Source organism: Daldinia vernicosa, assembly GCF_022497035.1.
Source record: "Daldinia vernicosa strain CBS 139.73 unplaced genomic scaffold F5Y00scaffold_68, whole genome shotgun sequence".
Taxonomy (NCBI): Eukaryota; Fungi; Ascomycota; class Sordariomycetes; order Xylariales; family Hypoxylaceae; genus Daldinia; species Daldinia vernicosa.
Window position 1 is genome coordinate 78430 of NW_025953984.1, and position 14620 is coordinate 93049.

Here is a 14620-nt window from a genome sequence, read left to right on the forward strand (position 1 = left end):
ACGTTAAATTTATGTTAAACCCGGTTTAATATTATAATTAATAAAAAGTTAAATACACTTTACACCGGTAACCGAAAAGCGGAATAAAAAATATAACTGTTGATAATATTAACTGTTATTCCCGTAAACGCGATACGAAAGATTAAGTTTTATATATTATATTTTTATGTTAATTATTACAAATATACCGAAAGAATATTTAATATATACGTTTTTTTATTATTATTTAATTTATTAATGTTAATTAATAACGGTAATAAATTTATATCCGCGAGATAATCCCGGTAATAACTTATATATAAATTATAAAACTTTTATTACTTTATATTTAACGTATTTTTAATACCATTAAAAACATTTATAACGTAAGCATTAAAATTATTATATTATTACCGAATTTTAACTTAATAATTAATTCCGTTATTAAAATTTAAGTATTTACCGATTTAAAAGGTTTAATTATATTAAATATCTTTAAGTTAATACTTTAATCGATTTTAAATTATATTATATTTTTAATTATTTAATTAAAAATTAATTAATTTATCTTATAAATTATAAACCATTTAAATAAAAATATCTTTATTTTAAAATTCCTTGTAATTAATAAAGATTAAGATTTTTTTATAATAATTTAAAAAGTGGTTATTATAATGTTATTTATTATATACGGTATATATAACGGTATATGTTTTATATTAAATATTATTAACGGTTTTTATTTTATTAATAAATTCTTAAAAAAAATAGTGTAATATAAACTTAATTCGGTAATAATCTTCGTGTTAATCTTTGTTTAACTTATATTTTAAGTTATATATAAAGATACGGTTTTAAACCCGGGGTTAAGAAATTAACTTAAGATAATTTTAATTATATTAAGTAAGTTATTTAAATAATGTTACTTATAATAATGTATTAAACTGGTTATAATATTTAATAAATAAAAAATTTAACTCTCGAATTTATTTGTTAATAATTATAAAACGTTAAGTATTTTCGGAATTAAACCGGTAGTTTATTTAAAACATGGTATAAAAATTTATTTATAACGAATATTTAAGTAATTTATGTATTATCTTTTATTTTAAAATATTACATTTATTAAGTACTTTATTTATAAACTTTATTATAAATAATAAAAGCGGAGATTAATTATTAAGACGAGGTATAATTTCAGCGGTTAATACAATAAAAACTTAAGTAAATATTTTAATTTTAAAATAATATTTAATAATATAAACTTTTATAATATATACGTTAATATACGGCGTCATGTTTATATTAACGCCTTATTTAATCGTAACGATAACGTTATATAAGTTTAACTTTAAATTATTTTATTTAATTATAAAGTTGTTATAATTAAGGTTTAATGATTTATTAATCTTAATTAACGGTATTAATAAATAAAAATAATAAAAACGGTAATTATATTAAAATAATTTAATACCTTTATTTGAAATATGTTAAAAAACCGTAATAAATATTTAAAACCTTTAAAACTTTAATAAATAAGTTGTTTTTTTATTTAAAACCCACGTAATAACCTTAAGTTTAACGCTTAAGTTTTTAACGTTATATTTTTTTTTCGGTAATTAAAAATAATAATTTAAATTATACATGTAAATTTATATAAATTATATAACCTTTTATAAATACGTAACGATATATAACTTTTTATTAATTAAAAGGTTAAATAAATTATTTATAAATATTTAATTTAACGTTAAATTTATAATTATAATATATTTAAATTAAACTCGGGTAAAACTCTTTTAACTTTCCGATATTAATATATTATAAACGGTAACTTATAAATTTTATTTATTACTTTATAATAAAGTATAAATATGTAAATTACCTTTATTTTACCATTTAAATTAATATTAAAAATTATTAATCTTAAATTTAATTAAAATTATAATTTTAAAAAATTTCGTAAATTAAATATAAAAGTAATAAACGGTAACATGGGAATATAATTATAAATTATTCCAAGTTATAATAATTTTAAAAATTTTATCGGCGTTTTACTATTTTAAATATTTCGGTAAAAGCCGATAAAAGTTATTTTATTACATATTAATAACATTAAAAATGAAAAATAACGTTAAATACTCGAATATATTAATTTATAAATTTAATTTTATTTACCGGTTTATTTAATAAAATTAAATATTTAATACGTTAATAATATATTAAATTATTAAATTAAATAATATTTACGCCTTTAAAATATTTTTATTAAAAATAACTTATATATTATTAACGTTAGTAAAATTTATTAAACCCATTTAATTAATATAAAATATATTTTAATTATTAACTTATTAACGTTATAATATATTAAAGGCCATATAATAAAAGCGGGGGTAAAAGGCAAATCTATTATTATATTATCGAAAAGTATATTTAATATAATTTATAAATTTAATATTATAAAATTAAAGAGTCATAAATTTACTTACGCCATGTAAGTAAAAAATAAAAAATATAAAAGATAAAAATACTTAAATTTTATTTAACTTAAATATAAAGATAAATTAAATATTAAATAAATTAAGTATAATATAAAATTTATTAATAAATTTTTATACAATATTAAATTACGGTTATAAGATAATTAAATCAAAGATTATAAAAATATTACATTTATTTATAAAAGCGGTAAATTTATTATTTAAAATACCTTTATTAACACCTTTATTATTACCATTTAATTAATATAACGGTAATTATAACAATATATTATTATCTTTTAATAATTAAAAAAGTTACTTTTTATTAATTACGATATTTTAATAACCGAAATGGTTTTTTTATAAAAAATAAAGCCATTATATAATATACCTTCGGTAAACTCGGAAATTTTAATAAATTTACCGTTATAACTAAAGGTTAATCGGTTATAATATAATAATATTAAACTCTTTAAATAACTTTAACAATTATTAATATAAAAAGTTAATATCCCGGAAAAAATAATAAACATAATCTTTATAATAATATTATAAACTTTTAATTTAACAGATTTTAATAAAATAATAAAACCGAAATATAACCATTTTTTTTATTTACGTTAATATCGAGAGGAATTTAAATATAATATTAAAATTAAAGTTATTATTAATTAAAAAAAAATATATATTACCCGACTTTAAATTTATATTTTAAATTATATAACTATAATATATGCCATTTTTTAACCATATATTAAATTATTATTTTTTATAATAAATATAAGATTCTTAAATATTTTAAATTAAATTATTATAAAAAATTTAAAGTAAAATTAAATTTACATTATTAATAATTAATAATTTAAATAAATTTAATACCGGTTATATAAATGGTTATATTAAAAGTTATATTAATGGTAATAATAATAATAATAGTAAAAAGTTATTAACATTAAAATCTTCCCGTAAATTAATTTAAATAATATATAAAAAAGATATAAAAAAAAGAGGTAATACATTAACATTTCGGTATTAATTTTAATAAGTATATTATATAATTATATATATTTAACGCGTTTTTTAAATGTTATTAAAATCTTAACTATTAAAACCTTAACATTAATAAATTAATAATTATATATTAATTATATTTATAAATTATTTACGTTAATAAGTTATTATTAATTTAATTTATAAACCGGTTAAAATTAAGTTATTAATAATAAAAATTAATATATTTAAATTTATTAATATAACACGTAAATAATAATAACTTAACTTATACAATTAAATTTAATAAATTTAAATTTAATTTATAACATATTTTAATAATATTAAACATATTATTATAAGTTAAAAGGAAAAAGTTATTAATAAAATCGGCCATGTTTTTTTAAAATTTATACGCCGTTACTTTTATTATTAAATATTTTAAAAAAACCTTATTAAAATAAAAGTAAAATTTATAATATTACCTTTTAAATAGTAAAATAATAAATTTATAATATTAAAAAAGGTTAAAAAAAAAGATATAAAAAGAAAAAACGGTTAAATAGTTAAAAAAAAGGAAAAATCTTATATATAAATAATTTTAAAAAATAAAATAAATAAATAAATTATATATAAATAAAATAAAATAATTTAAGAAATATGTACTTAATAATAACTTTATATAAACGATTTTAATAATAAAAAGTAAAGCTTATAATATTAATTTTTAATAATAAATTTAAAGATATATAATGTTAAAAATAATGAAAAAAAAAAATGTAAAAATAAAGAATATTTAACTTTAAAAAAAAAGAAAAAAGTTATATTTATATATAATTTTAAAAGATAAAATAAATAAATAAATTATATATATAAAAGAAATAAAATAATTTAAAAAATACATATTTAATAATAACTTTTTTTAAAGCCGTATAAATTATAATAAACCTTTTATAACTTAAAAGTAAAGTTTATAATACTAGTAAATTAATATATATAAGAAAATTATATAATGTTAATAAAAAAAGTTATAAAAGAAATAAAAAATTAAATCTCGAGTAAAAAGATGGTATAATATATATAAAAAATTTTACTTAAAAAATTACGTTAAAGCTTTTTTTTATTAAGTTTAACCACGTTAAGTTACATTAAACCTTACTTATAATTAATTAATTATATAAGTTAAACGCGTATATATAAATTACAATTAAAAAAAACCACATAATTTACCGTTATATAAAATCGAATTAATATATTAAAATAATATAAATTTAAAGTTATATTTAATATAATTAATTTGTTTATTAAAGCGTAATCCCGAGGCTTTTAATTAAATATGTACATTTTATTTAATTAATTATATAAATAACTTTATTTTTTATAATATAAATTATAAGTCACCCTTTTAATTAATTAACCCTCCCTTTTAATTTTAAGGCTTTTTAATATATTTACTTAAAATTTAATATATTATTTAATTAATTAATTATTACAACGTTTTACTATTAACTTATATTTTTACTTATAAATAATATTTATTAATTATAAATTTTATTTTATTAATTTTATTATTAACTTATATATATTTATTTTTTATTAGTTTTTTTATTAACATTGTTTATTAATTTAATTAAGTACATTTTTTACCCACTTTTATAATAGTTAATTTAATTAATTAAAAGTTTATTTTATTAATTTTTTTATTAATTAATTCGTATACTTGAATTTTAAGCCTTTTTTTCCCGGTTGAAATTTAAAAGTAAAAACTTTCCTCCGAAAATATGTAACGTAAACAAGTAAAAGGAAAGTTTTTTTAATTAACTTTAAAATTTGCTTTAACTTAAAGACGTTAAACAATAAAAAGAAAAATAATAGTGGGTTTACTTTCGAGTTAATTTAACGGTTTTGCTATCTGATGCCGGATCTTCGGATTATATAAAATCTAACCCTAAAAGGAAAGGTCCAATTTTAGGTACGGAGATACCCATTTTCAATGTGGACCGAGCTCGCAGGTTTCGTATGGGTACAAAAGGCCGTCTCCTTCCTCTCCTTTCGAACGGAACTTTTCTCTTTTCTTCTTCATACTTACCTTGGGAGAAGAGTCCTTGCTCAAGCATAAGGACTCTTAAGGGGGGAAACCTGCATTGCACATTGCGGAGTTAACCCTCTTCTATTATCCTTCGTGGATCGTAGTTCCCGTAATTTTTGTTGTCTTGCATCTGTTTTCATTATGGATGTCGCTTTACGCGGTGCTATGAAGAAGACGAAGGGCTTACGATTTCCCGTTCGCGATTCCCGGCGTATCCTTAGGCGTCCGAATACAAGGCGACTTTGAAGTGGTTTGGTCTATCGGGATGCGAGATTGAAGAGAGATTCTGTTACCAACAGTGTTATCAACAATCCGAGGGCCCATAATCTAGACCAGCATCTAACTTGTAATGCATTCGCATTTGATATGAGCAGCGATAACAAATATACCAGGCAGTTATAAGCTTGCTTTATCGACGAAGCTACCAAGATGGCGATCAAGAGCATTAGTCATGACAGTTTTGACCCAAGACATGAAGATAGGAGCAAACAGTATTATGGAAACATACTCCTAGTCAAAATAAAGTATCTCTCCGCTCGAGGTTTGTATTGCACGACGTAGTTAGAAGCAAAGTACTTTAATTATATTTCTAAGAACAATATAAACCCCAAGTTCCTCAACTGTTACTCTCAATAATGAATACAACTCTAGTATAAACTCCCAACAGCGCGGTCTCCACCTTGTGGTGTTGAGTCCAACCTCGATATCAGTTGGCTCTCAACGATCTGGGACTAGCCTAGTATCATCTTGTTCGCTCTTACATACTTGTACTACTTTTAAATCTATCTTGATACGGTGATCATATATATGGAGAGTAGGCATACCTTCGTAGTTTTCCCCCATAAAGGCTTAAAGGGCTGACAACTCGGTCCTAAGCTTGCCCTTTTTGCTGACTCGGATTGAATACCAGGGTGATTAGGAAAACTATTGGATGCGGTTATAAGAGATATACGTGCTCATATATAACTCATACTTAACATTACCCCTCTAAACGAGTCTTTAGTATACAGCTATACCTGCACGGCCGCATTCGTTTACTTTGGGTGAAATGACGCGTTTCAAGAGACTGGCGTCTTACGAATTGAAATTCCATCAAACTATATTAGGCTGACATTAAGAAATCTCAAAAGTGAGATGAACATGAGAGACCCTTCCAAACCGAGGTGATTATCTGGAGCTATTTAATATGTGCGTGCATGGACGGTCACCCTGGCAGCGTTGGTACCCCGCGGAAGGTTGGTTTCACTTGAACCCATTCCAGACCTAAGAGGACGAAGAGATCTCGTGCGTCTGCACCTATATTTATGAGGAATATAGTTGGATAATTCACTGGATTCATTGGCATGCCGATCGGTTTTGCTTCTAATAAATTTCACAGTTTGGCATTGACAATTTAAGGCTTCATAAATACTACTGACCCTACCCGAAGCTATACAGCTTTTATTCACCATAAATGATAATATCGCGGCATGTATGTTGGTCGTATGAAACGAGCCATTGATTGTTCACGTAGCAGTTACATCAATATAATATATTGCTCACTGCGGTGTGTATAGGTGTCTGCCGGGCTTAAATGTTTTATGATACGGTATATCTGCCATCGGAATTGCAAAGTCGTGCTACCACGGTCAGCATAGGAAAAGTGAGAGTACTGAATGAATGTACACATAGTCGTAGAAGCGCCTCTCAGAACTTCTGCCTAGTTTTGGGGATGATAAGATTTATGTATGCAGGCTTCTGGACTATGCACAGACTGATGATTGGGCATGCGAGATCAGACTTGCAAGCATAGCCACGATGTCATGCATTTGTAGGCCGGGATGCAACCGATGATGACCATCGAGACCTTGTAAACTAAAGTATCGGATCTTGGCCGAGACGCTCAACGCACACTGCCGTATTGATCGATACATATACAGCCAAACAGCTTCGTCTCTTATACGCAAACGGATGAACAGCAACCAGAGAAGCGGTCAAGAAAATGCACCCGAAGCAGCCATATGTATCATATGTATCTGTGATGCTTCCAAAGCGAGGCTCTGCCTGTCTGCCCACGAATCATAGGAGTTTTTAGGGTCTATCACACGATCATCTTACAGGATGAATGCCGCAAGTCCGGGTCAACGCAGCGAAACGGAACGCCCAGCTCTTACATAGGCTTGGACAGACCTTGGATGCCAGGAACTCGTCTCTTAGCAAACAGCCCAATTATATGTCGGTGGAATATAGCACAGAGTAACGGTACCGGAGTCTTTCCCCCGCTTTCATCAGAAAGTGTTTTATCTCACGCGGCCCAGATCTTTAATTGTTACAGACCTTGCGTAGTTTGCGAGTACGCACGCAAATGAGAGATGAATCATTATTCCGTTATCTATCACGACCACGAGAAAAGTTTTGCCGAATCTTGTGAAGTCCCTCGTAATACTTAATTGGTGAGCAAAAGCAACCTGATGCTAGCTAATAGTAAATTGATACAAGGATGACGAGATAGGTACGATTTTTCACATGTTCCGCCGACGCGTTCGTGTTCCGAGTTGAAAACTTTATGTTCTTTTTTTTACGTCGGAACTCAACTTGTTACAAGTGCGGTACCTACAAATGCTGGGCGCGTACGTATGTAAGGTACTTGATCTAGTAGTGTAAGTAGTCCGTATCTTAGATTATTTGTAACGGTATATTAAACTTCCCGTATTGCAATACGGAATACATAAACGGAATGATTAACCGTTGCATCTGCACAAGTTTAGAAACCCCACCCTTTCCTTATGCGATTTCAAGTTTCGGCTAACCATCCAAACCAGTCATATCGTGGCCAACAATTGGCTATCTTACCCTCCCTTACTCCCCCTTGCTACGCACTGTGTCAAGGATGACCTAGACCTAACTTTCTCTATTCTTTCATCATGACATAAATTCCTTTCCCCTCTTATTGCAGGCTTGTACCTGCGAAGACATATTCATCCACTACTATGCGTGCCGCCCAACTGTGCCCTTTCCATCAATCACTCTATCAATCACCAAGACTAAGGTGGATTTTTTTTTTCCTTAATTCCCTACACTTTACGTATTCTACCATCGTCACAATGATTTGTTCTAGATCACGCCGGAAATAATTTTACTCATTTGAAATAAATCATTTCGAGGATGGCTTGAAGAATCAGTTGGCTAATTTTGATATGAATTCAGAAATTACTCGTCGACCATTGAACCCGACTTGATCGACTCGTTACAAGAAATGACGGCCCTTCCTTTTTACACGCTATTTTCCCCCGGGGCTGTGGTGATGGGAAGCCGGAGTCCATTTCTTTGATGGCCTGGTAGAAAAGGTTGCAGGAAGTACAAGCATAAGCGGCTATTTTCATTGGTCCAAATTTGTGTGCTGTGGTCTTATACCTTTTTCGGATTAGTGTCTGTCTCGAGGATTGCCCAATACGCAATGCACTGCAGATGAGTTGCTTCCCTCTCTCCCCCCAGCTTCAGCTTCTCTCGCTCTTGCGCACTCTCTCCTCTCCCTCAATCCTTTTCCTCCTCTCTGGGCTTTGCTTTTTGTAGCTAAGCGCAAATTTTTACTTGATATCATATGGCCCATGCTTTCTTATCGTTATCTTTTATTATTATTATTATCATTATTTTTATTATCATTATTTTTGGGTATGGTTCACTAATGTACACAGGCATAGGTAATAGGTTGGTGTGTCTCAACGCTTTCCATCTGATTTCCTTCCTGCCTCCGCTCTCTATTCACTTTTTCAATATCTCCCCGCTTTTTACTGGTTGCAAGTACCGCAGTCCTCACCAGCGTGATGGCTGACCCGAGTGAGTTTCGAAGGGGCCCTTTTTTTAGGTGGTTCCAGCACCAAAAAATTCAATCTTGCAAAAAGAGAAAAAGTGGCCCCGCATAACCCGCTCTGAGCAGCAGCCACACAAGAGCCGTGATGGGGCACTGTTGCTGCACCACAGCACTATTGTACAAGTACATTAGTATGTACTACTCTTTTTTTACTGGCCTTCCCAGGCACTAATTTTTTCCCGTTTTCGCTCCTATGCCAATTGGTGCTGGTGCTGGTGCTGGTGCACGCACCACTACTCAAAATTGTCAGTAGAAGCTGCGGGTGCCCTGCAACGCTTCGCGCTACCTCTCCGCTCCGCTCTTGCAGGGCAGGCCAGTCCAGCAGGAGGTAGTAGACAGGTAGGGTAGTAGGTAAGAGGTACCTAGCCAGGCCTAGGTAAGGTAATCACTCTCTTTGCTTGGTGCGCATTCTCGCTCTCTTTCCCACCCTGTCTACCTATTCTACTCTCTCCCTTCTCGTACTCCTCAATTCTCTTCCCGTCCCTCATCCTCAATCTCCTCGAACAAGTCAAACACGAATTACATCTTCCTGGTCCCCAAGCGTCGAATCTTTCGAGAAACTCCCAAACTTAACTTAACTTAATTCCGAACTCGTCATTCGCCCCCGATCCGTTCCAATTCCATTCACCCCCGAGGCGCATTCTTTCTCAAGCCAAGGAAGACGAAAAAGCTCGAAATTGTCATTTCCCGTCGCCACGTCCCTTTCGCGACCACGTTCTTGAATCTCTATTTCACCATTTTATTCAACACACGCTATCGAGATACACTCCTTCCTTGATATTTACGATCAGACGACTTGACTCTCTTATCCGTCCTACGTCAAGACGTCGAGTTTTCTTTTGTTTCCGGGACCGTTCTTTGTCTGCTCATCTGCGCCCATTTTTCGAGTCTGGACGTGTCAGATCTACCACACAGCAGCAACAACAATAACAACAATCCTCACAACGCGCCGCGCCCTGGTCTGCAGCTCTTCGACACCGACGTATGATTTCCCGGCTAGCTGTTTTCGAATATTCGAGTCCCCAGAAGTCGACTACATCCACGTCGGACCCGGATTCGTCGTCATGCCATCCGGGCTTCTACGATAAACTCCATTTCCCTACGTAAACCTCGCCGATAATCACCTCGTGGGGTGCATGTTAGATTATGACAGACAGGATCTCATCCTTGCCTACGCAATCAGTGACTCCGAGTCAGACGGTCGTACTTAGCCCAAAATCTACCCCTACCTTACCGAACTATGTCTCGAATAAGGTCCAGGGCGCGATCGAAGAAGAACCGTACACGATCAAGTGTATCTGCAACTTCACTGACGATGACGGGAACACTATCTATTGCGAAACATGTGATACCTGGCAGCATATCGAATGCTACTATCCACTTAACGTCGACGAGGCCTTACGGGAAGATTTTGCACACTCGTGTGTCGAGTGTAAACCCAGACCGCTCGATCGCCAAGGTGCCTTCGACAGACAACGACTGCGACGGAGCAAGCCCAGTACGATGGAGGCGTCCGAACGAAAAGTTAAACGACCTCCCACTAAGACGACAAAAAAGAAAACCAAACCAACAGACCTTGGGCCAAGTGGCCAGATTAATTTCGATACCAACTTAAAATATTCTCAAGACCACCCTCCCACTCACCAACATAAGAAGTCCAAAAGTACACACCGGCCTAGTCAATCAATTAGTTCCCAAAATCCGAAACGCAGCCCTTCGTACGGGCAAAGGACTGGGAATCCCCACGGTCATCCGCCCAGTCCCGCCACAACACCTCCAGATATTCCCCACGAACTTGAAATACAATATTCGAATGCTTTCTTAAACCTGTATAAAGACGACCGCGATGTACCTATCGTCCAGACAAATTCCTTTGCAACTCTCTCTATATCTAACGTGCTATCTTTATGGCTGCGGGATCACGATAGATTGAAAGCAGAGGCAGGGTGCAAATTTGACGAGGTTTTCCAGTCCCTACCGCCAAATATTGACTCCCTTAGAACATTACCACGGATCGAGACAAGGAAGTTGCCCGTTGGACCGGATACGATCGTACACTGGCAGCACCTTAGGACGTCCGAAACAATCGAAAAGAACACACCTTTGATGGAGTTAAACGGCCAAATCGGAATACAAAAGGATTATTGCGAGGACCCGGAAAATCGTTGGCAAGAATTAAGCACGCCGCTCCCTTTTGTTTTCTTTCATCCCATGCTTCCTATTTACATTGATACCCGAAAAGAAGGCTCTCTTGCTCGCTATGTACGACGAAGTTGTAAGCCAAATGCGGTGCTAGATACATACTTATCTGATGGTTCTGAGTATCACTTCTGGCTGGTTAGCGATCGACGGATACTACCTTCTGAGCAGATCACGATCCCATGGGAGTTCAATCTTCAGAAGGACGTAGCGCGGAGGTGGGAACAGTTGCTTGGTCTTGCAGATGAGGAAGCAGGTACTCAACCCGAGTATGATGAAAAAGAGACGGAGACATACCAGAGTATTGCTTCATGGGTTCATGCTGTTCTTTCAGAATACGGTGGGTGTGCGTGCGACTTGGGACCGGACTGCGCGTTTGCTCGTTTCCATCGAACCTATATACTCAAGCCACAACAATCAAAAGAAATCAAGGGTGTGAAAAAGAAATCTCGGAAGACCAAAGCAAGCGCCATTTCTCCCACAAGCACCGGCCACGCGACTAATAGCCGTGCCCCTAGTGAGGGCCACGGCGATGATGGTGCGGATAACGATTCTGGGTCTTCGCGTAGCAAACCTCCCAGCCGAGATATGACTCCAGCACCACGACAAGGCTCTTTCGATACGCTAGGCGTCTTAACAGAACTCACAGATAGAGATAAGCGAAAGGTCCAGATGGTTGAAGATTCGTTCCGTCGCATGGAACAACAGCAGCAACCTCCACGGAAGAAGAAAAGAACTTCAGATGGTTCTAGCAATTCAAATCCCACCTCAAAGTCAAAACCGAGAGGTTCGTTTAGTCATCCAGGAGGTCTTTCTAATGGGGTCGTAGAACGTCGTTACGTTGACGCCGGTACTTCGAGGAGCATGTCTGGTTCTCCATCCAGCGCGGTCTCGCCACACACGACTGGTCATTCTAAACATTACGATCCGCGCAACCTCTCTACGCGGGCTCTTGCACGACATTCCTCCCAGGGAGCCCGACCTGCGTATTGCGATGCTTCCGTTCAAACGGACCCGGTCGATGGTGAATGGTTTAGTGGTGACTGCCAAACGCCAAAGCCAAAAAGACGAGTTGTATCATTGTCAAAGCGTTTACTGGAATCTCGACATCGCTTGCGGGCAGATGAAGAACGAAAGAGAAAGGCTCATTCCGCCTCTCCCACTTCGATAACGTCCGCTACTGTCAAGATGGACCTGGACTCCCCGAAGGTGGAGCACAACTTGACGGTCGTCCCTGAAGCAGAAAAGCTGGATAAGTCAACGCCACCACAAGTCGAGTCACCTATTGACACATCGATGGAGGATGCACCAGTGTCGCCCACAGATACCAAAAGTCCCCCGGTTGTGGTTCCGGCAATACCTAAGCCGATAAAAAACAAGTCGCCCGAACTACGTGTTCAAATGCCGCCTGTCCCCGCGTTTAATGGCACGGTAGTTCCTAGTGTTACGACTCCGTTGTCTGCATCTGGGACCCCAACCCAGTCGCCATTCTCCAGTAGCAATCTACCTAGTCCATTCGCACCGGCGTCGGTTAACGGCGTTGCGGTTCAACCTAGCCCAATCAAGAAGAAGCTGAGTTTGAGCGACTATACGAAAAGCAGGATGAATAAGGCAGCGGCGACAAAACCAGCAGGAGTCTCTTTGAAGCCGCCAAGTATTGTATTGGAGGAGGCTAAATCACCAACAAGCTCGGATATTACTACCCTAGAAGCTCCCGTTGCTGATAAAAGCGCTGAATGATCGCTTCAACTAGAAGCGACATGTCGAGTCGGGAATACTTGTAATATACAGTGGGACGTCCAGATACTTGACAGCACCCTCTCGAGGCGTATCTCTTGATTGCATCTTGGCCTTAGGTCTCCGTATGGAGTACTGGGGTCTCAGCGGTGGACACGCCGAATGGGTAACGTCATTTTCTACGTCAGGCGTTGGGGTAGGTCTTAAATGGGGGGGTATGGTGCGGTCCACGACAGGGCATCGGCATGAAGATCTTCCAAAAGATATCGGTTTTATTTATTTTCATTAGATTCGGTATGAATCATTCTTAACGCGTTACGGCGCGAGGGGCTTCACGCGGCTTGGCTTGGTGGGATTTTACATGAACAGGACTTGAACGTTGATGAGTCGGCCATTCTGACTGCTCAAGTTGTACCGACAATACGGAATGCAACTCTGAGGCAGTCGGTAGTCACGAGGACTGGAATGGGCGGAGTCCAAAAGGTGTAGAGATTCGTATGTCTATATGTACTACTACTTGAAGTCGATAGCTGCAACTTCACAACTAATGTGAGACTAGCTCAGCTCGGCATAGGTTCGTTCCATTTCAAATGGGATATCGATGCGAGTTGAGTGGGATTTATGAAAGATCACATTATGTCTTCTTAACTATTCGAACTTAGATGCTTGCATATGTTCTATTATCTAGGGTGGCGAGTAAGCTCCTCCCATAGGCTCACCTGACTTCTCCTGACGTATAGCAAGATGGATGGGATGTCGGTCATATGATGTGGACTACTTCCCTTATATGTCTAACTAGAACAAGGTACGCGTCTCACTGAGTTAGATACTCGTAGGTGACTGATGGGAGGGGACAGAAGTTAGTTGTGGTGGATGTTGGATTGGCCAGAAGATGGCCTTCCTATGGTACACGGTAAACCATAGGGGATGTGGAACATTTCTGTATCTCATATCGATATATCGGTTGTGTCATGATTCCGTAAATGGTGTTCACCTCTAAGTATATTGATATATAGATGTGTATACATATATAGTAGGTAGTCGATCCGGATAAAGCCGTGCGCTATTTCTTCTGCGGTGAGGGACGTCATATATTAGGTAGGTAGGTACATGTAGATACATACAGATAATATATGTCGGATTCACGCGTGGTAATAACGTGGGGTCTTAACTGTATTAATCCATAGCTACCTACATGTAGTGACGTCTCTATCGAGTATAGTACTTTTGCTGCTTCGAGCCAATCATCTTCTGGCCTTAAAGGCTCGCATGATGTAAGATATTCCTTCGAGT

At 34.4% G+C, this 14620-nt stretch overlaps 2 protein-coding genes across 2 annotated transcripts; one reads left to right on the top strand and one right to left on the bottom strand.

Moving 5' to 3' along the window:
• Positions 1-5613: 5613 nt before the first annotated feature.
• On the bottom strand, positions 5614-6006 carry F5Y00DRAFT_248070 (uncharacterized protein). The gene has a single exon (XM_048009373.1). The coding sequence runs from the start codon at positions 5985-5987 to the stop codon at positions 5799-5801; it is 189 nt and encodes a 62-aa protein (XP_047860672.1). The 5' UTR covers positions 5988-6006; the 3' UTR covers positions 5614-5798.
• A 3828-nt stretch (positions 6007-9834) lies between these two features.
• Positions 9835-13827, top strand: F5Y00DRAFT_188396 (uncharacterized protein). The gene has a single exon (XM_048005122.1). It carries the CDS (start codon positions 10538-10540, stop codon positions 13328-13330), a length of 2793 nt encoding a protein of 930 aa, XP_047860673.1. The 5' UTR covers positions 9835-10537; the 3' UTR covers positions 13331-13827.
• The last annotated feature ends 793 nt before the right edge of the window (positions 13828-14620 follow it).

Excerpts from the sequence above, each read along its gene's own strand:
- F5Y00DRAFT_188396 (XM_048005122.1), top strand. The coding sequence starts at position 10,538 with ATGACAGACAGGATCTCATCCTTGCCTACGCAATCAGTGACTCCGAGT.
- F5Y00DRAFT_248070 (XM_048009373.1), bottom strand. The coding sequence starts at position 5,987 with ATGCTCTTGATCGCCATCTTGGTAGCTTCGTCGATAAAGCAAGCTTAT.